The 24,961-nt window shown below is 45.1% G+C and overlaps 1 protein-coding gene and 1 long non-coding RNA gene across 2 annotated transcripts in view; one reads left to right on the forward strand and one right to left on the reverse strand.

Annotated features, from left to right (window-relative positions):
* The window catches only part of FAM3B (FAM3 metabolism regulating signaling molecule B), a 57,039-nt gene that overhangs the window by 18,232 nt on the left and 13,846 nt on the right, over positions 1–24,961 (forward strand). Inside the window, exon 3 of the mRNA XM_043474465.1 lies at positions 8,707–8,830. Within this exon, the coding sequence (XP_043330400.1) occupies positions 8,707–8,830 (124 nt within the window). The remainder of the gene's footprint in view (positions 1–8,706; positions 8,831–24,961) is intronic.
* LOC122445371 lies at positions 5,475–24,758 on the reverse strand. The gene is made up of 3 exons (XR_006270519.1): positions 24,749–24,758; positions 20,019–20,024; positions 5,475–5,610 (listed from the first exon to the last, which is right to left on the reverse strand). It is a non-coding gene; the product is annotated as an uncharacterized LOC122445371 (long non-coding RNA).

The raw sequence follows: 24,961 nt of genomic DNA on the forward strand, positions 1-24,961 counted from the left end.
GGGGGAGGAAGAGGAGGCAGAGGAAATTCCTCTTTCTTAAGCAAAGACACAGAAGGAGGTGCAGCTTGTTCTACCCCCTCGGGCTCTGTATATTCAGGTCCTCCCTCTAATGGGGTTTCACATTCATCCTCACTCCCTTCTGAGCTTTTAGGGGTCTGAAGAGGTTCCAAAACAGATTTTATCAGTGTCCAAGTTGACCGGATATATGCAGGCAAGGGCACTCCCTTGCAAAGAAGTTTCTCTAACTCACTACCTATGTTTTCCCATGTTCCTAAATCTAAAGAAGGGAACCGCCAGCAATGTTTCTCAATGGTTTGTAAAAGCTCCAATGGCCGGCCCTCACTGATTTTTGCCCCCTACTCCACCCCGCCGCCCCGCCTCTTTTAAAAGCTGCCTTACAAGGCATATATACAGCCGGTGTTGTTCCAAGCTTTCTGAATTTTCCATGCTTAACCCCGGTTTCAATGCCTGAGAGAGTGTTACTTACTGCAAAGGGGGATTTCCAGAGGCCTCACCCCACTCTTCCTCGGGACCCTGCTGCGATTGTTCAACTTTAGCTTCTCTGTCTCGGCAATCCTTCACTTTCGAGCCCCACATTGGGCTCCACTTGCTGCAGCCAGCGCAGCAGGTAGTGATTGAAATTGGTTACTGCACAGTTTGGAAAAAGGAAACTAGAGACAGAATTAAATTTTTTTTTTTAATTAATTCATTTATTTTAATTGGAGGCTAATTACGTTACAATATTGTAGTAGTTTTTGCCATACATTGACATGAATCAGCCATGGGTGTAGATGTGTTCCCCATCCTTAACCTCCCTCCCACATCCCTCCCCTCAGGGTCATCCCAGTGCTACAGCTCTGAGCACCCTGCCTCATGCATCGAACCTGGACTGGTGATCTGTTTCACATATGATAATTTACATGTTTCAATGCTATTCTCTCAAATCATCCTACCCTTGCCTTCTCCCAGAGTCCAAAAGACTACTCTACATCTGTGTCTCTTTTGCTGTCTCGCACATGGTCATCGTTACCATCTTTCTAAATTCCATATATGTGTGTTAGTATACTGTATTAGTGTTTTAAAGATGGGACCAGGGGACTCATGACCTCTAGGATCAAGAGCCCTGCTGACCGAGTCCACATCGCTTTTATTGAGCTCTCGATATGCAGAAAGTGTCTGGTTTTTAGATAACATAAGGTTCCCATGCCCCCAGTCACATCCCAGAGTTCATGCTCTTCTCTGTACTTTTATGTTACCTCCTAGTCCTAAGGGCATCACACGGCCGGGGGCAGCAATCTTCACAGGAACATCGGAAGAACCATCAGTGTGTGCACAAGCAGCGTTCTGAACTTGCACTGACCTGGCGTTCCAAGGTCCACACCGTGTTCCTCCTTAGCTTATCAAAGCATGACAACCCCAACTAATCAGCCCGATGGACTTTTTCTTTGGATTATACTTAGTTGCTATATCTGGCTTTTATTCTTTACCTATGCTGTTCTTCTCATGGCTTAGCCAGAGCGACAGGTGACGGACTATTAACCCTTGCATCCCCCTTCTCATATTTCACGGGGAGATGAGGATTTCGTGGAAGGTTCTGGGCTCACCTCCAGGACGAGACAGACACACAGTCTCCCTCCCCCTGAGGGGCAAGTCTTCCCATGTCTGTGCTCCTCGACCCACTCCTTCCTTTCCTCCCTGTCCGGCTGTCCCCCAGCAGGCCTACAAGCCCTGCAGTTGCCCAGTTTCAAGACCCAAGAAAGCACCCAGAGTCAGCAACACAGACATCGTTGGTTTAATGGATGGGGGGCTTACACATTGGGAGCAGGGTCCTGGGGTACACCCACACTCACAGTGCTGCCAAGGCAGCAGGTCCTGGTGGGAAGCTTTGCTCCCAGGGGCAGGGGGAGGTTATCAGTTAACAGGGGCCACTGAACCAGGTGGGCTCATCGGTTGCCAGGGAAACCAGCAGAGGGGCAGGCCCCTCACTGCCCCTTTAATAAGAACTATCACCAGGCGGGCCTGGGACAAGAATTGTAGGAAGGAAGGTCAGGTGAGTGGATGGACGGGCGGCAAGCCCTGGTGGAGCCAGGGAGGGACAGAGAGCAAGAGGACCACCATCTTCAGTGGTCAGAACCTCTGGACTAGGGGCAGAGGTGACCTGCCATGGCCCAGGCCGCCCTCATTTAATTAACTAATTAATTAAAAAAATTGTATTGGGAAAAAATACAGTGTTGCCTTAGTTTCTGCTGTACAGCAAAGTGAGTCATGTTTACATATATGTTTACATGTTTACATATATCCCTTCCTTGAATTACGCTGAGTAGAGTTCCCTCTGCTCTACAGTTGGTCTTCATTAGTTATCTATCTTATACATGTGTTTGTGCTCACTCTCTCAGCCATGTCAAACTCTTTGCGACGCCACGGACTGTAGCCCGCCAGGCTCCTCTTTCCATAAAATTTTCCAGGCAAGGATACTGGAGCCTGTTGCCATTTCCTTCTCCAGGGGGTCTTGCTGACCCAGCGATCAAACCTGAGTCTTCTGCATTGGCAGGTGGATTTTTTACACTGTACCACCGGGGAAGCCCATTTTGTGCATTCAGGTCAGTTCAGTTCAGTTGCTCAGTCATGTCCAACTCTTTGCGACCCCATGGACTGCAGGCTTCCCTGTCCATCACCAACTCCTGGAGCTTGCCCAAATCATGTCCATTGAGTTGGTGATGCCATTCAACCATCTCATCCTCTGTCATCCACTTCTCTTGCCTTCAACCTTTCCCAGCATCAGGGTCTTTACCAATGAGTTAGTTCTTCACATCAGGTGGCTGAAGTATTGGAGTTTCAGCTTCAGCATCAGCCTTCCAATGAATATTCAGGAATGATTTCCTTGAGGATTGACCGGTTTGATCTCCTTGAAGTCCCAGGGACTCTCAAGAGTCTTTTCCAACACCACAGTTCAAAAGCATCAATACTTCAGCGCTTAGCTTTCTTTATAGTCCAAATCTCACATCCATACATGACTACTAGAAAAACCATAACTTTAACTAGATGGACCTTTATCAGCAAAGCAATGCCTCTCTGCTTTTTAATAAGCTGTCTAGGTTGGTCATAACTTTTGTTCCAAGGAGCAAGTGTCTTTTAATTTCATGGCTGCAGTCACATTCTGCAGTGATTTTGGAGCCCCCCAAAATAAAGTCAGCCACTGTTTCCATTGTTTGCCCATCTATTTGCCATGAAGTGATGGAACTGGATATCATGATCTTTATTTTTTGAATGTTGAGTTTTAAGCCAAATTTTCACTCTCCTCTTTCACTTTCATCAAGAGGCTCTTTTGCTCTTCTTTGCTTTCTGCCATATGGGTGGTGTCATCTGCATATCTGAGGTTATTGATATTTCTCCCGGCAGTCTTGATTCCAGCTTGTGCTTCATCCAGCCCAGCATTTCACATGATGTACTCTGCGTGTAAGTTAAATAAGCAGGGTGACAATATACAGCCTTGAGGCAGTCCTTTCCCAAATTGGAACCAGTCTGTTGTTCCATGTCCTGTTCTAACTGTTGCTTCCTGACCTGCATACAGATTTCTCAGGAGGCAGGTCAGGTGGTCTGGTATTCCCATCTCTTGAATAATTTTCCACAGTTTGTTGTGATCCATACAGTCAAAGGCTTTGGCATAGTCAATAAAACAGAATTAGATGTTTTTCTGGAACTCTTGTTTTTTCAATGATCCAATGGATGTTGGCAATTTGATCTCTGGTTCCTCTGCCTTTTCTAAATCCTGCTTGAACATCTGGAAGTTCACAGTTCACATACTGTTGAAGCAACCCTGGCTTGGAGAATTTTGAGCATTACGTTGCTAGTGTGTGAGATGGGTGCAGTTGTGCGGTAGTTTGAACATTCTTTGGGATTGGAGTGAAAACTGACCTTTTCCAGTCCTGTGGCCACAGCTGAGTTTTCCAAATTTGCTGCATATTGAGTGCAGCACTTTAACAGCATCATCTTTTAGGACCTGAAATAGCTCAGCTGGAATTCTATCACCTCCACTAGCTTTGTTCGTAGTGATGGTTCCTAAGGCCCATTTGACTTTACATTCTAGGATGTCTGGCTCCAGGTGTGTGATCACACCATTGTGATTATCTGGATCATGAAGATCTTTTTTGTATAATTCTTCTGTGTGTTCTTGGCACCTCTTCTTAATATCTTCTGCTTCAGTCAGGTCCATACGATTTCTGTCCTTTATTGTGCCCATCTTTGCATGAAATGTTCCCTTGGTAGCTCTAATTTTCTTGAAGAGATCTCTAGTCTTTCCCATTCTATTATTTTCTTCTATTTCTTTGCATCGATCACTGAAGGAGGCTTTCTTATCTCTCCTTGCTTTTCTTTGGAACTCTGCATTCAGGTGGGTTTATCTTACTTTTTCTCCTTTGCCTTTAGCTTCTCTTCTTTTCTCAGCTATTTTGTACATACATTATTAATGTGTATCTTATACACAGTCGTGTATATATATCAGTCCTAATCTCCTAATCCATCTTATCCCCCACTTTCCTCCTTCTCTCTCATTTTATTTATTTCTCCCTTTATCCCCACTTCCCTCTCTGACATCACCCACCGTCCCCCAGCCCTCTGATGCATCTAATGACACCCTTCTGTTGAACATCTACTTGCATCCCAGCTTGTCCTGTCTTGCAGGCGTGCATTTCGGTGCTGCGTGGGCCTGCTTCTTGGTGTCACTCAGCGCCGTGCCTGAGGCCCTGTCTGGCTGTGGGTGCCTCTCCTCTGAGGCTGCTCAGGCTGCATGGTGCCTGGGGCTCGAGTTCCCGCATTTTCCTCTTCTTTCTCTCTTGGGAGTGGGGGCCGGCTCCCCGTTGCCTCCAGCTTGTCACCACACAGATGCTGTGTAGCAGACATCCCCACAGGTCTCCTCGTGGACATGGCTGAGACTTTTTTCGGTATTTACATACCCAGGAGTGGAACCACAGCGCACCTGTCAGTTCAGGTGACTCCGTCGAGCCTGACAGCTTTCCAGAACTGGCTCCTGTTTCCCGCTGTCCTCAGCAACACTCGCAGTTCCCAGCTTTCCAAATTTCCCAGAGGGACAGGCACAAAATGGGAAGTTGCTGCTGTGACAAGCATTTCTCAGGCTTCCAGTGACCTTTGGAAGGTCAAGCCTGATTGAGACAACTACAGTCATCCCCCCTATCTGTGGGAAATTGATTCCAAGACCTCTGCAGATGCCAAAATGCACAGATGCTCAGGTGCCTTATATAAAGTGGCACAATTTCTGCATGTTATCCACCCACATCTTCCTTTATACTTCATCTCTTTTTCTTTCAATTTTATTATGATATAATTGATATACAGGCGGATTCTTTACCAGCTGAGCTACCAGGGAATCCCATAATTGATATACAGCACTGGAGACGTTTGGAGGCTTCTCTGGTGGTCAGTAGTAAAAAATCCACCCGGCAATGCAAGAGACATGGGTTCAGTCCCTGGGTCGGTCGGGAAGATCCCCTGGAGGAGGGCGTGGCAACCCACTCCAGTATCCTTGCCTGGATAATCCCGCGGACAGAGGAGCCTGGCGGGCTACAGTCCGCAGGGTCACAGAGCCTGACATGACTGGCGACTAAACAGGCAAGGATGAGTTTAAGGTGTGCAGCATGGTGACCGGACTTACAGACATCATGAGATGGTTTGCACAAGTTAGTAAATATCCACCACCTCATATATACACAAAATTAAAGAAATAGAAAAAAATTTGTAATGAGAACGCTGAGGATTTGCTGTCTTAACAACCCTCCTACACACTTTAAATCATAGCTAGGTTAAGCATAAAGCCTAGTACAATGTAAATGATATGTCAATAGTTGTAAATACAATGTAAATGCTAAGTAAAGCATTGCCTGCCAGATGCAAATTCAAGTTTTGCTTTTTGGGTCTTTCAGGAATTTTGTTTAATCTTTTCAGTTCCTGGTTGGTTGAGTCCAAGATGTGGAATCCACGGAGCGAGGAGGGAGGGTTGACCTTATTTTTCTTTCTGACGGGCAGGAGGAGGAACAAGGGCCGGTTGAGGGGAGGAGCCCCAACTCCCTGGTGCCCAAGCACGCTAGGCCATCATGCAGCTGTGCTTTTCAGAGAACTGCCGGCCCCCGCTTTCCTTCCACCTGCTCTCAGCTGGGAGTCTGCTGCTCCTGCCTCGGGCACCCGTCACGTAGGTGCACCTAGAGACCAGACCTGGGGCTCAAGGGCCTGTTGTTGCCAGAACCGAAAAAAGAAGGGCGAGGAGTGACTGCCCGCTAGTTTAGTGTCACAGCAGGGTACCAGGGGTTAGTGTAATCACTCCTGAGGCTCCAGTAGGTCTGGAATATACATGCTAATAATGGTCATCGGGTGGCTTCCCAGGTGGCACTAGGGGTAAAGACTCTGCTTGCCAGTGCAGGTAGATGTAAGAGATGTGGGTTCAATTCCTGGGTAGGGAAGATCCCCTGGAGGAGGGCATGGCAACCCACTCCAGTATTCTTGCCTGGAGAATCGCATGGACAGAGAAGCCTGGTGGGATACAGTCCATAGGGTCACAAAGAGTCCGACACAACGGAAGCAACTTAAAACACACACGGTAGTCCTTGGGTGGTTACCCTCTTCCTTTTGGTGGTGGTTTTAGAACCTGTAAAACAACTCAGTGCTGTGCATGAGATACTCTTATCCGTGTTGTGTACTTCAGGGAGGAACTAAAGATTCTGTCACTGCCATATCGCTGATTTACTGTTTAAATTGTTACCACTTCTCCTGGCCCAACTGCTGCTTTTGTCACTATACGGTCACATATACCTTCAGTCATTAATTCTTGAGTCAGGCTTTTGTGACTCTGGGGAGTCCTGGGAGACTCAGCTTTTCTACAGACAATAGGCAGGCAGAGGACTCAGGCCAGGGGGAGGGTGGGGATCCGTCCCAGGGAGGCCCCACGGGGTCCTGCTCCACTCCATATTTGTTCAACATCCTGATGGAGGAGCTGCTTATGCTGCACACCCACTAGGTGCTGGGAGTGCGGCGAAAATAAACAGATGACATCCTTGTCCTCATGGAGAAGCTGTCTTTAAAAAAACTATGGGGTGTTAAACAGTGATGAGGGCTAAGCAAAAGAAAATAAAACAGGGCAAGCTGGACAGTGCGAGGTGGGTTGGAGCTTTGGTTAGTGATGGGAGTAGCGCAAGTGAGGGGAAGAAAGATGTGAAGAGATAAGTGTGATGTTGGGGGGGCACCAGGAGTGGGCACGCACCAGCATCCCCATGATCCCCAAGCAGCTCAGCCCTGATCCAGCTTAGCCCCATGGCACTCAGCCATCACAGGACTCATGGGTAGTCCTGACTCCCCCAGCAGGGCCTCCCAGCCACCCTGCCGGCCGAGCTTTCATCCAGGTAGATGAAACAGAAGAGCGCTGCAGGGATCCATAAGCATGTCCCCACTCAAACTGGAGGAGTGGGAGCACGTTCTGATTTTTTTTTTCTGGAAACTCAGGATTAAAATTTGAGCCCAGCACAAGACTCTGGGTTCTGTGGGTGAGGCCCGACGGCCACACCTGTGAAAGGAGGGGGACACGAGTGGTAGTGATGGCAGCAAGGCCCCCAGTAGTGGGAGATGCAGGTAGTGCCCGGGGCTGGCTGACCCCACCCTCCCCCATTGCTGACCTCTGTTGCTGGGCAAGACGTCTCCAGGGCCTGCCACCACTGACAGCAGCCCAGGCAGAAGACCTCAGTGTCTCAGGCTTAAGGGAAAGGAGAGGGGTCGGCCAGGGCCAGAGTGGCGTTGTGGAGGCAGTCTGAACGTGGGTTGGAAAAGAGTTTCCAGACACAGAGCATCTCAGAAGGGAGTGCGTTTATAGAGAACAAAGAGCAGAGATAATGTGGGTGCTGCGAGCTAGCAGGCCAATACCTCCTGACAGACCAGAGAGAGCTGACCCCTTTCGTGGGTTGGTAGCCAATTTTTAAAGCCTCAAGACAAAGAAAATTCCTGCTGGAAGGGTGGCATTAGGTGATTGGTTAGGGTGAGCACTGGGGAGGGCATTTTTGTCTAATAATGGGTCAGGAAGCCTGCTCATGAGGATCAAGGGCGGGGGGGTGGGGGCAGGGCTGGGCTTTTGGCAACGATCACAAAGGGGCTCGGTCAGCTTCAGAGGTGACCTTGTTTCTGGGATCTACTTCTGGCCTTGGTACAAGGTCTTACACCTGTGGCCTGGGGGCAGGACTAACAGTGGTCAAGAGTGTGTGTGTGTGTGTATTTCAGGTATGTAAATTCAGAAGCTGGATAGATGTTCCACAGGCTACTGGTTGGTTCACCAGCACGCTTAAAGATTAAGAGTGATTCCCAACTCCTTTTAAATGGTTCCATCTACTCAGCATCCCCTCCTTTTGCATGTTTGCTATTTGAGGACAAAAGCAGGTTGAATTAGCTTCACATCTTCCCAGTTTTCCTCTACCACTACTGACATGGGAGGCCATTCCCTCCTCTTGGGGATCTTCCCAACCCAGGAATTAAATCAAGGTCTCCTGCATTGTAGGTGGATTCTTCACCATCTGAGCCACCTGGGAAGCCCTCTACCACTACTGGGATTTGCCAATATGAAGTTCTGGGACAGACAAACTGCCATTCATGGCCAAGCAGTGGATTCTTCTGATCAATACTGTGTGATGCTAACTGTCATATTCCTGTTTGTTGCAGCCCCAACCCCCAAAAGGCAAAAATGTGATCACTGGTCCCCGTGTCCCGCAGACACCTATGCCTACCGGTTGCTCAGCGGGGGTGGCAGGGACAAATACGCCAAGATCTGCTTTGAGGATGAGATGTAAGTATCAGTGCAAGAAAAGAAAGCCTAGCTCCCCCACGTGGTTGTTTGCCTTCTCTGAGGCTGAAAAGTGAAAGTGAAAGTCGCTCAGTTGTGTCTGACTCTTTCTGACCCTATGGACTCCTCTGTCCATGGCATTCTCCAGGGAAGAATACTGGAGTGAGTTGCCATTTCTTTCTCCAGGGGATCTTCCCAACCCAGGGATCGAACCCAGGTCTCCTGCATTGCAGGCAGAATCTGAAACTGACTAGGCAGCAAGTCTGTCCCAGGAGAGAGGGGCATGTCCTTGACTTTAGGCAGAGGCTAGGGGCATCCGAGGGGAGCTGAGAAAGCCTGCTGTGCCCACGGTGGCGTAGGGACACATGGATTATCTCTTGTGGTTTTATGTGTCACATGTTGAGCTTCCATTTGACAGCAGTCAGCGCAAAACTCAGGGCTTCCCAGGTGGCACTAGTGGTAAAGAACCCATCTGTCAATGCAGAAGATGTAAGAGACATGGGAGTTCAGTCCCTGGGTCAGGAAGATCCCCTGGAGAAGGAAATGGCAACCCACTCCAGTATTCTTGCCTGGAGAATCCCATGGACAGAGGAGCCTGGCGGGCTCCAGTCCATAGGATCAGAGTCAGACACAACTGAAGCGACTTAGCACGCTCGCACACACACAGCACAAACTTCAGTATATATTTTGTACTCTAGCCCTTCAAAGTCAGGGAAACACCAAAACTCAGGACATAGTTGTCCTTGCATTTGGGTTTTGAGTCTCACCCTCCTGGAATAAAGTCAGTGTCATCTCTCCCTGCAGCCCACACCCCTTGCTCAACTCAGTCCAGATTCCCTGCAACTGCCCTACCCTTAATAGTCCTCTAATCCCTGGCACTTGGAACTGTCCTAGCCCAGCATGTTCCATGGCTAGAGCTGCATAACAAAGTACACAGACAGGGCAGCGTAAGCAATGGACGTTCATTCTCTCACACTCTGGAAGCCAAAGGTCAAGATCGAGGTGTGGGCAGGGCTGGTTCCCTCTGGGGCTGCTAGGGAATGTCTGTCTCAGCCTCTCCCCTTGACTTGCAGATGCCACTTTCACCCTGGGTCTTCACATCACCTTCCCTCCTTGTGTCTTGGTCCCAACTTCCCCTCTTTAAAAGGACACCTGTCATTTTGGATTGCTGTTGTTGTTCACTCACTAAGTCATGTTCAATCTATTGTGACCCCATGGACTGCAGCTCATCAGGCTCCTTGTTCTTCACTATCTCCTGGAGCTTGCTGAAACTCCTGTTCATTAAGTGGGATGCCATCCAACCTTCTCATCCTCTCTCGCCCCCTTCTCCTCCTGCCTTCAATCTTTCCCAGCATCAGGGTCTTTTCCAATGAGTTGGTTCTTCGCATGAGGTGGCCAAAGTATTAGAGCTTCAGCTTTAGCATCAGTTCTTCCAAAGAATATTCAGGGCTGATTTCCTTTAGGATTGACTGGTTTGATTTCCTTGCTGTCCAAGTGACTCTCAAGCGTCTTCTCCAACACTACAATTTGAAAGCATTAACTCTTCGACGTTCCTCCTTCTTTATGGTCCAGATCTCACATCCATACATGATGATTGCTGGGAAAACTATAGCTTTGACTAGATGGACCTTTGTCAGCAAAATGAAGTCTCTGCTTTTTAATACACTGTCTAGGTTTGTCATAACTTTTCTTCCAAGGATCAAGTGTCTTTTAATTTCATGACTGCAGTCACTGTCCACAGTGATTTTGGAGCTCAAGAAAATAAGATCTGTCACTGTTTCCACATTGTCCCCTTCTGTTTGCCATGAAGTGATGGGACCAGATTCCATGATCTTAGTTTTTTGAATGTTGAGTTTTAGGCCAGCTTTTTCACTTTCCTCTTTCACCCTCATCAACAGGCTGTTTCATATTGGATTAGGGTCACTCTAAAGATCTTGTTTTAACTGAGTCATCTCCTTAAAGGTCCTGTATCCAAATGAGGTCACATTCTGAGGCTCTTAGGATTAGTATAACAATTGAACTTTGAGGGAACTCAGGGTAACCCACAACACCCAACTTAAGGATGGTTTGGGTGATTAAGTGATTACTGCAGATAAAATAAACTGAGTGCTCCTAACCCTGAGCAGGAGGCCATTCGGAGTCATCCCACTAATCCCCCTAAACCAGGCCCACCTTCCCTTTTTTGTTGGTTGCTTGTTGCCCAGAGCACTTGGCTCATCTGCATTTTCCTCCCTCCATCTCAGTCATTTGTCTCTGTACGTACCTTGTCCACCAGGGAGTGGGCAGCACATTTAGAGAGGGGGTCAGATTCAGTTTCATATGCCTTACTCAGTCCTGGCCTATCCCTTGTTCAGTGTTTGTGAGTTGGGTAGAAATAACCCCTCTACGGGTCCATCCCTTCTCTAAGCCCCATTCACTCTGCCAGTTTATTGACAAACATTCATCCACCGATGAACCCCCAGGGGTGAGGCACTCAGTGGAGGGATCCTGACATGGAACTTGTGGCTCCTGCCCAAGAAGCTGATTTCACAGTTCAGGGTTCTCCGCCTCAACCCCATGGATACACGGGGCTGCTGGTTCTGTGCAGTGGGGGCCACACTGGGCATTGCAGGCGTGGCAGTTCCCCAGGCCTCCACCCACTGGATGCCATAGAACTTCTCCCTTCCCTCTGGCTATGACAACAGCACTCATCCCAGATACTGTCACATGTCTCCAGGGTGGCATAATCCTATTCCCCACCTCATTAAGAACCACTGGTATAGGAGAGAACAAGATAGCAGAGGAGTAGGTGAACGTGGAGCACATCTCTCTCCACAGATACATCAGGAATACACCTTCAGACACAGAAGTGCATGCAGAACACCAGTTGAGAGTGGACAGGAGTACCTGACCAGTGGAAAAGAATATACAGAACCATGCAAAATTCAGTAGCAGGAAGGAACTACAGGGGAAAATAGTGTTAGTAGGACTGGACCTGCCCTCGGTGGGTAGGGGACTAAAGCAGGAGTTCGATCCCCACATGGGGGCAATTGTCCAAGTCAGAGGAGAAACATTTAAGGCTGAGAGTGAAACAGCTGAGCTGTGGCAGCCTAGATGGAATGAGAATCAGACAGTCCTTGCCGCAGCCACACATACCCCGGACAGGGATGCTGGTCCTCTGGAAGGCGCAGCAGCTGGGAGCTGGAGTTTAGGGATTGTGGAGAAATCCCAGGGTGAGAACTGCTGTTGATTGCAGAGGGATGGATCAAGGGGATGTGAGGGAGGAGACTGTGCTGGGAAAAGCCTGTGGAGAAAAGCCGGGAGCAAGGCAATACTGCTGAGTCACACGTAGAGGGTGGAGCCATAGCCTCACTCCCCCCACACGCCAGCATTGGCAGCTGAACAATAGAGAGGCTGGCCCATCAAACGCCTGATGCACTGAACCACAGAGTAGGACCCCAGCCAGGGGGCCCCTTTAAGTGATTGATGTGCCAATCTACAAAGTAGGACCCCAGCCAGGGGGCCCCTCTATGTGCCTGATGCACCAAACAACAGAGAAGGACGCCAGGCAAGGGAGCCCTCTTAGTGCCTGAATGGGAGGAGCTATGGAGAAAGACTGGCCAAAAAGGCCTTCTGATTGCCAGCTACACAAAATTGAAAAAAGACTCTGATAGGGCCATAACTCCTGCGGTGGAGGCAGTCCGTGTCCCTGCACCCTTGGGGCCACCAGGGTCGCCTCAAGCCAAGCAGCTGCACCACCTTCATCCTCAACTCTCACTGGGGCAGAGCTGCCACAGGCAAAAAAAGTCTTGCATCTATGTGCTTAGGGTCGCTTTGCTAGTGTCCAACTCTTTGCGACCCTTTTGTAGACTGTGGCCTGCCAGGCTTCTCTGTCAGGGAGGGGGATTCTCCAGGCAAGGATACTGGAACATATTGGCCAATACCCTTCTAGAGCACTATATTTCCTGCTGCCCTAGCCACCAACCCCCCTGAGTACTTGGTGCTGCCAGAACCCCTGCAACCCAAGCAGCTGCACCACCTCCACACCTGGCCCTCACAGGGGCAAACTCAAGTCCTCCAGGGCAGCCTCAGGAGCAAACGCCAGTGGACAACCCACATGCAGAGGTGGAAATAAAACCACAATTGAAACCCAGGGGCAGTGTGGCTAGGGAATAAGACCCAAACCTTCCCACCAGCTGTACAAACTGCAGATTAAATCCACACAATCAACTAGCAGACTCTGTGTCTATGGAATATATAAAAGGACGTTGAGAGCTCCCACAAAAGAAAACACACGAGTTCTGATAGCTGTGGACATTGGAGGCAAGAACACACAGGAGTAGGACCAGATTAGACTGAGTTGCCCCCACAGCAGGTCCAGAGATGAGCAAAGTGTTGGAGGGCATCCTAGGGAGGTGAGGTGGACTGTGACTCCAAGCGAGGGAAAGGACTCTGACAGCAGTGACTCAAGAAAAACGTTTATTATTCTTATGTTTTCACTTGTTCTGTAGATTTTTTGGATTTTTTTTCTCCCTTTTATCCCCCCTCTGATGGAGTTGTCGATTTTATCAGCACTATGAAATCTAATTAAGCTTTTGAGCTTTTTTTTTTCCTCAGTCACATTTTTTATTGTTGTTTTAAAACTCTGCCTCTATGTTGGGCCTTTGCAGTTCTGTGAATTTTTCTTTTTTCTTTTTTTTCTTTTTTCTTTTCTCTTTTTTTAATTTAAAATTTTTTAAACTTATTATTTTTTCTACATTTATACCTTTGTTTGCCTTTCTTACTGTTCTTTTCCCCTTGCAGTTAATCTTTAATGTATATAAATCTTCTTCATCTACCTCAATTTAACACTGCATATCTATTCTTGCTATCTTTTATTTCTTTCCTTTCCTCTCAACATATTTGTTACTTTTGTTTTCATTGCTTTATTTCCCACTTGTCACCTTGCTTTAGTTTTGTTTTCCAGTCTGTGCTTTAGTTAGTTTTGTTCTTAACTGGTAAATATAATTTCTGATTTCTTTGTTCACCAGGTCAATCCACTGTACTTTATTTTCATTGGACTGTTTTGACTTTGCTCATGGGTGTATATGTATATGTGTATATGTCATTATTTTAATTATTATTTGCCAATTTTCTAGCTGCCATTTGTCTGGGTTTCATCTTTGGTTTCTCATTTTTGGATATTTGTTTTAATCTCACTTAATGCCATAACAAACCACTTGTGGAATCTTTGTTCCTGAAAAGAGATCAAGCCCTGAGCCTTTGGAGTGGGAGCACTGACTCTAGGAACCTAGACTACCAGAGAACTAACTCTGCTACTGCTGCTGCTGCTGCTAGGTTGCTTCAGTCGTGGCCAACTCTGTGCGACCCCATAGACAGCAGCCCACTCGGCTCCCCCGTCCCTGGGATTCTCCAGGCAAGAACACTGGTGTGGGTTGCCATTTCCTTCTCCAATGCATGAAAGTGAAAAGTGAAAGTGAAGTCGCTCAGTCGTGTCCGACTCTTCGCGACCCCATGGACTGCAGCCTACCGGCTCCTCCATCCATGGGATTTTCCAGCCAAGAGTACTGAAGTGGGGTGCCATTGCCTTCTCCAGAGAACTAACTCTAGGGAGTATCAAATACTGAGAACTCACACAAAGGAATCCAGTTGAATACAAGACCTGGCATCAGCCAACCACCAGTAGCACCCTGTGCAGGATGCCTCATCTAAACAAAACAAAATAAAAGTACAAACGCAATCATCAACAGACAGGATTACCACCTAATTCAACCTTCCCCATCAGAGAAAAAACAAACAAACAAACAAAAACTCAGCACAAATCTCACCCTGAAAGAAGCTTACACAAACCACTGGACCAACCTTAGGAGGACAGAAACCAAAAGAAAGACTTCAACCTTGAAGCCTGGGAAAAGGAGACCACAAACACAATAAGTTCAAAAAAAAAAAAAAAATGAAAAAGCAGAGAAATACTACACAAATGAAGGAACAAACTAGAAACACAGAAGTACAAATAAATGAAGAGGAAACAGGCAAACTGCCTGAAAAATAATTGAGAATAATGATAGTAAAGATGATCAAAAACCTTGAAAACAAAATGGAGAAAATGCAAGAATCAATCAACAAAGACCTGGAAGAATTAAAGAATAAACATAAAGAGACAAACAACACAGTTACTGAAATTAAAAATACTCTAGAAGGAATCAATAGCAGAATATCTGAAGCAGAAGAGTGAATCAGTGAGCTGGAAGATAAAATGGTGGAAATAATTTCTGAAGAGAAGAATAAAGTAAAAAGAATGAAAAGAACTGAGGATAGCCTCAGAGACCTCTGGGAAAGTATCAAATGCACCAACATGTGAATTATAGGGGTCCGAGAAGAAAAAGAGAAAAAGAAAGGGTATGAGAAAATTTTTGAAGAGATTATACTTAAAATTTTCCCCAACATGGAAAAGGAAGTAGTCAATCAAGTCAAGGGTGTCCACTTTCACCACTATTATTCAACATAGTTGTGAAAGTCCTAGCTATAGCAGTCAAGAAGAAAAGGAAATAAAAGGAATCTGGATCAGAAAAGAAGAAGTAAAGCTCTCACTGTTTGCAGATGACACGATACTACACATAGAAAACCCTAAAGATAGTATCAGAAAATTCCTAGAGCTAATCAGTGAATTTAACAAAGTTGCAGGATACAAAATCAATACACAGAAATGATTCTCATTTCTATATTCTAACAATGAAAAATCAGAAAGACAAATTAAGGAATCAATCCCATTCACCATGGCAACAAAAAAATTAAATATCTAGGAATGAACTTACTTAAGGAGACAAAAGAACTGTACACAGAAATTTATAAGACACTAATAAAAGAAATCAAAGATGACATAAACAGATGGAGGGAGATAATCCATGTTCCTGGGTAGGAAGAATCAATATTGTTAAAATGACTATACTACCAAATGCAATCTACAGATTCAATGTGATCCCTGTCAAATTACCAATGGCATTTTTCACAGAATTAGAACAAAAAATTTCACAATTCATATGGAAACACAAAAGACCCTGAATAGCCAAAGCACTCTTCTTGAGAAAGAAGAATGGAGCTAGAGGAATCATCCTTCCTGACTACAGATTATCCTACAAAGCTACAGTCGTCAAGACAGTATGGTACTGGCACAGAAACAGAACTATAGACAAATGGAAGAAGACAGAAAGCCCAGAAATAAACTCATGCATCTATGGGTACCTTATTTTTGACAAAGGGGGCAAGAATATACAATGGGGCAAAGACAGCCTCTTCAATAAATGGTGCTGGAAAAACTGGACAGCTCCACGTAAAAGAATGAAATTAGAACACTTCCTAAAACCATACACAAAGATAAACTCAAAATGTATTAAAGACCTAAATGTAAGACCAGAAACTATAAAGTTCTTAGAGGAAAACATAGGAACAACACTCGATGTCATAAATCAAAGCAAGATCCTCTATGACCCACCTCCTAAAATAATGGAAATAAAAACAAAGTAAACAAGTGGGACCTGATTAAACTTAAAAGCTTTTGCACAGCAAAAGAAACTTTAAGCAAGGTGAAAAGACAACCCTCATAATGGGAGAAAATAATAGCAAATGAAACAACTGACAAAGGATTAATTTCCAAAATACACAAGCAGCTCATACAACTTAATGCCAGAAAAAAAACAAGAACCCAATCAAAAAGTGGGGAAAAGACCTAAACAGACATTTCTCCAAAGAAGACATACAGATGGCTAACAAACACATGAAAAGATGCTCAATATCACTCATTATTAGAGAAATGCAAATCAAAACTACACTGAGATATCATCTCACACCAGTCAGAATGGCCATCATCAAAAAGTCTACAAACAGTAAATGCTGGAGAGGGTGTGGAGAAAAGGGAACACTCTTACACTGTTGGTGGGAATGTAAATTGATACAGCCACTATGGAAGATGGTATGGAAATTCCTTAAAAAACTAGAGATAAAACCACCATATGACCCAACAGTCCCACTCCTAGGCATATACCCGGGGAAACCAAAATTGAAAAAGACACTTGTATCCCATTGTTCATTGAAGCACTATTTACAATAGCTAGAACATGGAAGCCACCTAGATGCCCATCAACAGATGAATGGACAAAGATGTTGTGGCATATATACACAATGGAATATTCAGTTTCAGTTCAGTCACTCAGTCATATCTGACTCTCTTCAACCCTATGAACCACAGCACACCAGGCCTCCCTGTCCATCACCAACTCCTGGAGTTTACCCAAGCTCATGTCCATTGAATCCGTAATACCATCCAACAATCTCATCCTCTGTCGTCCCCTTCTCCTCCCACCCTCAATCGTTCCCAGCATCAGAGTCTTTTCCAATGAGTCAGCTCTTCCCATCAGGGAGCCAAAGTACTGGAGTTTCAGCTTCAACATCAGTCCTTCCAATGAACACCCAGGACTGATCTCCTTTAGGATGGACTGGTTGGATCTCCTTGCTGTCCAAGGGACTCTCAAGTGTTTTCTCCAAACACCACAGTTCAAAAGCATCAATTCTTCTGTGCTCCGCTTTTTTTATAGTCCAACTCTCACATCCATACATGACTACTGGAAAAACCATAACTTTGACTAGACAGACCTTTGTTGGCAAAGTAACATTTCTGCTTCTTAATATGCTGTCTAGGTTGGTCATAACTTTCCTTCCAAGGAGTAAGTGTTTCTTAATTTCATGGCTGCAATCACCATCTGCAGTGATTTTGGAAGCCAAAAAATAAAGTCTGTCACTGTTTCCACTGTTTCCCCATCTATTTCCCATGAAGTGATGGGACCAGATGCCATGATCTTAGTTTTCTGAATGTTGAGCTTTAAGCCAACTTTTTCACTCTCCTCTTTCACTTTCATCAAGAGGCTCTTTAGTTCTTCACTTTCTGCCATAAAGGTGGTATCATCTGCATATCTGAGGTTATTGATATTGCTCATGGCAATCTTGATTCCAGCTTGTGCTTCCTCCAGCCCAGTGTTTCTTATGATGTACTCTGCATCTAAGTTAAATAAGCAGGGTGACAATATACAGCCTTGATGGACTCCTTTTCCTATTTGGAACCAGTCTGTTGCTCCATGTCCAGTTCTAACTGTTGCTTCCTGACCTGCATACAGATTTCTCAAGATGCAGGTCAGGTGGTCTAGTATTCCATCTCTTTCAGAATCTTCCACAGTTTATTGTGAACCACAGAGTCAAGGCTTTGGTATAGTCAATAAAGCCAAAATGTATGTTTTTCTGGAACTGTCTTGCTTTTTCAATGATCCAGCACATGTTGGCAATTTGATCTCTGGTTCCTCTGCTTTTTCTAAAGCCAGCTTGAACAACTGGAAGTTTGCGGTTCATGTATTGCTGAAGTCTGCCTTGGAGAATTTTCAGCATTACTTTACTAGCGTGAGAGATTAGTGCAGTTGTGCAGTAGTTTGAGCATTCTTTGGCATTGTCTTTCTTTGGAATTGGAATGAAAACTGACTTTTTCCAGTTCTGTGGCCACTGCTGAGTTTTCCAAATTTGCTGACATATTGAGTGCAGCACTTTCACAGCATCACCTTTTAGGATTTGAAATAGCTCAACTGGAATTCCATCACCTCCACTAGCTTTGTTTGTAGTGATGCTTCCTAAGGCCCACTTGACTTCACATTCCAGGATGTCTGGCTCTAGGTGAGTGATCACACCATCTTGATTATCTGGGTCATGAAGATCTTTTTTGTACAGTTCTTCTGTGTGTTCTTGCCACCTCTTCTTAATATCTTCTGCTTCTGTTAGGCCCATACCATTTCTGTCTTTTATTATGCCCATCTTTGCATGAAATGTTCCCTTGGTATCTCTAATTTTCTTGAAGAGGTCTCTAGTCTTTCCCATGCTATTGTTTTCTTCTATTTCTTTGCATTAGTCACTGAGGAAGGCTTTCTTATCTCTCCTTGCTATTCTTTGGAACTCTGCATTCAAATGGGTATATCTTTCCTTTTCTCCTTTGCTTTTCGCTTCTCTTCTTTTCACAGCTATTTGTAAGTCCTCCTCAGACAGCCATTTTGCTTTTTTGCATTTCTTTTTCTTGGGGATTGTCTTGATCCCTGTCTCCTGTACAGTGTCACGAGCCTCTGTCCATAGTTCATCAGGAACTCTGTCTATCAGATCTAGTCCCTTAAATCTATTTCTCACTTCCACTGTATAATCATAAGGGATTTGATTAAGATCATACCTGAATGGTCTAGTGGTTTTCCCCTACTTTCTTCTATTTAAGTCTGAATTTGGCAATAAGGAGTTCATGATCTGAGCCACAGTCAGCTCCCGGTCTTGTTTTTGCTGACTGTATAGAGCTTCTCCATCTTTGGCTGCAAAGAATATAATCAATCTGATTTTGGTGTTGACCATCTTGTATGTTACTCAGAATGGATATTACTCAGCCACAAAAAGGAACATATTTGAATCAGTTCTGATGAGGTGGATGAATCTAGAACCTATTATACAGAGTGAAGTAAGTCAGAAAGAGAAAGATAAATATCATATTCTAACACATATATACGGAATCTAGAAGAATGGTACTGAAGAACTTATTTACAGGGCAGCAACAGAGAACCAGACATAGAGAATAGACTTATGGATGTGGGGAGAGGGGAAGAGAGGGTGAGATGTATAGAAATAGTAACATGGAAATTTACATTACTGTATGTAAAATAGATAGCTAACAGGGATTTGTTACATGGTTCAAGAAACTCAAACAGGGGCTCTGTCTCAGCCTAGGGGGGTGGGATGGGGAGGGAGATGGGGGGGTTCAAAAGGTAGGGGATATATGGATACCTATGGCTGATTCATGGTGAGGTTTGACAGAAAACAACAAAGTTCTGTAAAGCAATTATCCTTCCATTTAAAAAAAAAAAAAAAAGAACCATTGGTATAGATGGAGAGAACAGAGTTTGCCAATGTCCATGGTAATACTTTCAACAGTATGTGAACTGTGAATTTCCAGATGTTCAAGCCAGTTTTAGAAAAAGCAGAGGAACCAGAGATCAAATCGCCAACATGCGTTGGATTATCAATAAAGCAAGAGAGTTCCAGAAAAACATCTATTTCTGCTTTATTGACTATGCCAAAGCTTTTGACTGAGTGGATCACAACAAAATGTGGAAAATTCTGAGATGGGAGTACCAGACCACCTAACCTGCATCTTGAGAAATCTGTATGCAGGTCAGGAAGCAACAGTTAGAGCTGGACATGGAACAACAGACTGGTTCCAAATAGGGAAAGGAGTACGTCAAGGCTGTATATTGTCACCCTGCTTATTTAACTTATATGCAGAGTACATCATAAGAAACACTGGGCTGGATGGATGAAGCACAAGCTGGAATCAAGATTGCCATGAGCAATATCAATAACCTCAGATATGCAGATGATACCACCTTTATGGCAGAAAGTGAAGAACTAAAGAGCCTCTTGATGAAAGTGAAAGAGGAGAGTGAAAAAGTTGGCTTAAAGCTCAACATTCAGAAAACTAAGATCATGGCATCTGGTCCCATCACTTCATGGGAAATAGATGGGGAAACAGTGGAAACAGTGACAGACTTTATTTTTTGGCTTCCAAAATCACTGCAGATGGTGACTGCAGCCATGAAATTAAAAGATGATTACTCCTTGGAAGAGAAGTTTTGACCAACCTAGACAGCATATTAAGAAGCAGAAATGTTACTTTGCCAACAAAGGTCTGTCTAGTCAAAGTTATGGTTTTTCCAGTAGTCGTGTATGGATGTGAGAGTTGGACCATAAAGAAGGCTAAGCAGTGAACAATTGATGCTTTTGAACTGTGGTGTTGGAGAAAACACTTGAGAGTCCCTTGGACTGCGAGGAGATCCAATCAGTCCATCCTAAAGGAAATCAGTCCTGAATGTTCATCAGCAGGATTGATGTTGAAGTTGAAACTCCAATACTTTGGTCACCTGATGCAAAGAACTGAATCATTGGAAAAGACCCTGATGATGGGAAAAATTGCAGGCAGGAGGAGAAGGGGATGACAGATTGTTGGATGGCATAACTGACTCAATGGACATGAGTTTGAGTAAACTCCAGGAGTTGGTGATGGACAGGGAGGCTTGGTGTGCTGCAGTCCATGGGGTTGCAAAGAGTCGGACATGACTGAGCGACTGAACTGAACTGAACTGATGGTCATGCTGTACGGTAATTGTGTGAGTCCCTTGGAGTGCAAGGAGATCAAACCATTCAATTCTAAAGGAAATCATTCCTGACTATTCATTGGAAGGATTGATGCTGATGCTGAAGCTGAAGCTCCAATACTTTGGCCATCTGATGGGAAGAACTAACTCACTGGAAAAGACTGATGCTGGGAAAGATCAAAGACAGGAGGAGAAGGGGACGACAGAGGATGAGATAGTTGGATGGCATCACCGACTTGATGGACATGAGTTTGAGCAAGCTCCGGGAGTTGGTGATGGACAGGGAAGCCTGGCGTGCTGCAGTCCATGGGGTTGCAAAGAGTCAGAGTCAACACAACTGAGCGGCTGAACTGAACCTAACTAATTGATAAAATTTCAGAGGTGATGACCTAATGAACTGAATTGTCAGTGAGATAGGTTGAAAACTTAGCAGGATCCCTTGGAAAGGAAGAGGTAGGAAGACCTGGGAGGACTGGGGACAGGGGGTCAGGTCACTTATCTAGAATCACATCATCAGAAGAAGGTTAGTCAAGCTCAGACCCCAGAGCCTGGGAGCCACCCTGCTCTATAGCACCTGATACCTTCTCCAGACCATGATGTAGGACTGTATCATCCTACCTTGTACATACCACCTCACTTGAGCATTGACTTCATATGACTCCCTCTGAGGTAGTTACCATTATGATTTCTATGATACTGACAAGAAAACAGAGTCACAGAGAGGTGAGAGGTTCAATCACCTGCTCCCCATCACACAGCTGTTAGTGACAGAGCCAGGATTCCACCCTGGTGAACGTAGGATCTGCTGAGTGAACCATCTTGAATCCAGTAGTCTAAAGGAACCACTAAATCTTTCTATGAATGTGTAGCACCCAAAGGTAGCTTGCCTGCTTCCAACAATATTCTAGATGTTTTTCAGGATTCAATGCAGAATAAAGCAGGATAAGCAGAAATAAAAACAAATTAAAAGGAACAGGAATAAATGCGGCCAGATGCTGAGACACTTGCTTGTGGCTTTAGCATTGTATTTTCTCGTTACTGACTCCTGGAACAGACAGTTCAGGTTGTAGAGACCTCGTTGTCTCATATAGAAAAGATGCAGGTTTGTGTAGAATGACAAGTGTTTTGTTGGTTTGGGGTTTTTTTTTTGTTTTTTGGGGTTTTTTTGGCATTTCCTTCATCCCTGGGTCGGGAAGATCCCCTGGAGAAGGAAATGGCAACCCACTCCGGTACTCTTGCCTGGAAAATTCCATTGATGGAGGAGCCTGGTAGGCTACAGTCCATGGGGTCGTAAAGAGTCGGACACGACTGAGCAACTTCACTTCATCCCTACAAATGTCATGGTCTGGGCACCTACAGGCACTCCTGCCCCGGGAACAGCCCTTCCAGCTGTCAGCAGAGCTCCCTGCTCACTCACATCCCCACCTCTGATCAGCAAGATTATACCACACCCTCCTTATTTTCCTGTTTTATGTGCTACCTTGCCCCAGTAGGTCACCTCTCTTTCTACTGTACCACACAATTTCTATTCTCTTTCCTTGGGCTTCCCTTCTGATTCAGACGGTGAAGAATCTACCTGCAATGCAGGAGACCTTAGTTTGACCCCTGAGTTGGGAAGATCCCCTGGAGAAGGGAACTTGCCCCTTGGGAGTTTAGCTGTCTTCTACTGTATCACACAATTCCTGTCCTCTTTCCTTACCATTGTTCTGATTAAGTCACTATACTGTCATCATGGTTTGAGCAAAATTCAGCCTTTACATGATTATGACTGTGAGCATAAAATTCAGAGAGCTTTACTTGATTGGAATATTTTACCAAGTGAGAACCCAACCTCTGGCAAACAAGGATACTTCCAGCTGGAAGGTGGTTAGGAGGTGTGGCTCCCAGTACTCACAACTGGGTTTATAAAGCTTGAATGAATAAATGCCTTGTCTTCTAGTGTGATTTATTACTAGAAACTTACATGTCTTTGCATTGTATGAGCTGACTTGTTCGTAACTGCAAGGTCATGCTGACATGAAGAAAGTGTAGGTTTTGTTTAAGGTCAGAGTGAGTATTTGGGGGCTGTCAGGACGGTTTTAAGTTTTGGTTATGTGGCTGTGAGGGTCCGTCTCAGAATATATTCAAACTCTAGCCTCTAGTTTGGTTTTTTTTTTTTAATTTTTTATTAGTTGGAGGCTAATTACTTCACAACATTTCAGTGGGTTTTGTCATACATTGATATGAATCAGCCATAGATTTACACGTATTCCCCATCTCGATCCCCCCTCCCACCTCCCATAGGACGAAGCAAAGATTCTTCACGACTGAAGCATGTTGTATACAATAATTACATTTTGTTTGTGGTTGGCTCCCTTGGTTTTCCATGAACTTAATGTCAATTTAATCCCTAAATTTCCTCCAGTTAAAATAAATCTCTCACATCAGGTTATTTGCCAACGTCACCTTGTGAAGCTTCTGTTCCACTCCAATCAGCCAGGTTGTCCTGAAGCCACTGTGTGTCTGTCATCCAGGGACCCCTCTCTAACACCACTCTGGATGACCTCTGTCTCCTTCTCTGCCATTGGAGTCCCTGTTTCCTGGATGTAGTACCTTCTGCTTTCTTAGTTTTCACCCTTGTTTTGCTAGAGCACACCTTCCAGTAACATCCTGAGAGAAGGGTACAAGGGGAGGTAATGTTTTTTAAAGATTCTTCATGTTTAAAGTGTATTCATTCCCACTCACAATCAACTGATAGTTTGGCTGAGTATAGACTTACAGATTACTGCATACTTAGTACAGTGTTACTATATAAATGGGCTTCCCTGGTAGCTCAGCTGGTAAAGAATCCACCTGCAATGCAGGAGACACCTGTTTGATTCTGAGGTCGGGAGGATCCCCTGGAGAAGGGATAGGCTACCCACTCTAGTATTCATAGGCTTCCCTGGTAGCTCAGATGGTAAAGAATCTGTCTGCAATGCAGGAGACCTGGGTTCAATCCCTGGGTTGGGAAGAGCCCCTGGAGGAGGGCATGGCAACCCACTCCAGTATTCTTGCTTGGAGAATCCCATGGACAGAGGAGCCTTGCGGGCTACAGTCCATGGGGTCGCAGAGTCAGACATGACTAAGCACAGCACAGCACTGTATAAATAGCATCCACTTTGAACTTTGTTAAGTCATTGCCTGGAATTAAGCAACTGTCCCTCCAGCAACATTTGAGTGAGGTGACTGTGAGAATGCACTTCTTAGATTTCTAGTGGCAGGAAGTTCATTGAAGAAGAGCTCCAGCTGCTGCATTCTGAAATCTGCAGCAGGTTTGCTGGAGGCCAGGCTTCCCCTGGCTGCTCCCAGCCAGTGACTGAGGACTGTTACAGGGAAAAAAAAAAAAATGTTCATGACACTTTGTGAAAATGGCCAGGCAGACTTTATTCAAGGGGGTGATGGCAGCAGGTGTGGGGACGACTGCTGTGAGTTCCTCCAATGAAGGTGAGAGATAGGATTCAACTCCAGATACATCGTGGGCAAGAAGTGACAGCCAAGAAGCAGTGTGGAGACCATGGATGGAAGACTACCAAGAGGAAGCACCGGAGGCTAGGGTATTCTGGCAAAACAGGCTAACAAGATTCTTGCTAAAGGTGGGCCAGGGTGATCAGACATCACCTGGAGGCTAGGAGGATAAGCAAACTGATTTTATATGGGTGATGATCAGATATCAAAGGTGGGACATTTAACCACACCTTTAAACTGACTTAGCAGAATTCCTGCTAAAATTGGGCAATGTGAAGATAAACACCAAGAAGTTTATCCAAAAGTCAAGCCTAGTTTAAAATGTTGACCAATATTTTGACTTTTTTCCATTCCAAGAGAACGTTCATCTCAGATCAGTGTTTTACTCTCATCATTCTTGCTGTGAGTAAACCCAAGTGAATCCAGGGTATTTTCATGCTAAAAACAGCTA

Source organism: Cervus canadensis, chromosome 7 (assembly GCF_019320065.1).
Source record: "Cervus canadensis isolate Bull #8, Minnesota chromosome 7, ASM1932006v1, whole genome shotgun sequence".
In the NCBI taxonomy this organism is placed as follows: Eukaryota; Metazoa; Chordata; class Mammalia; order Artiodactyla; family Cervidae; genus Cervus; species Cervus canadensis.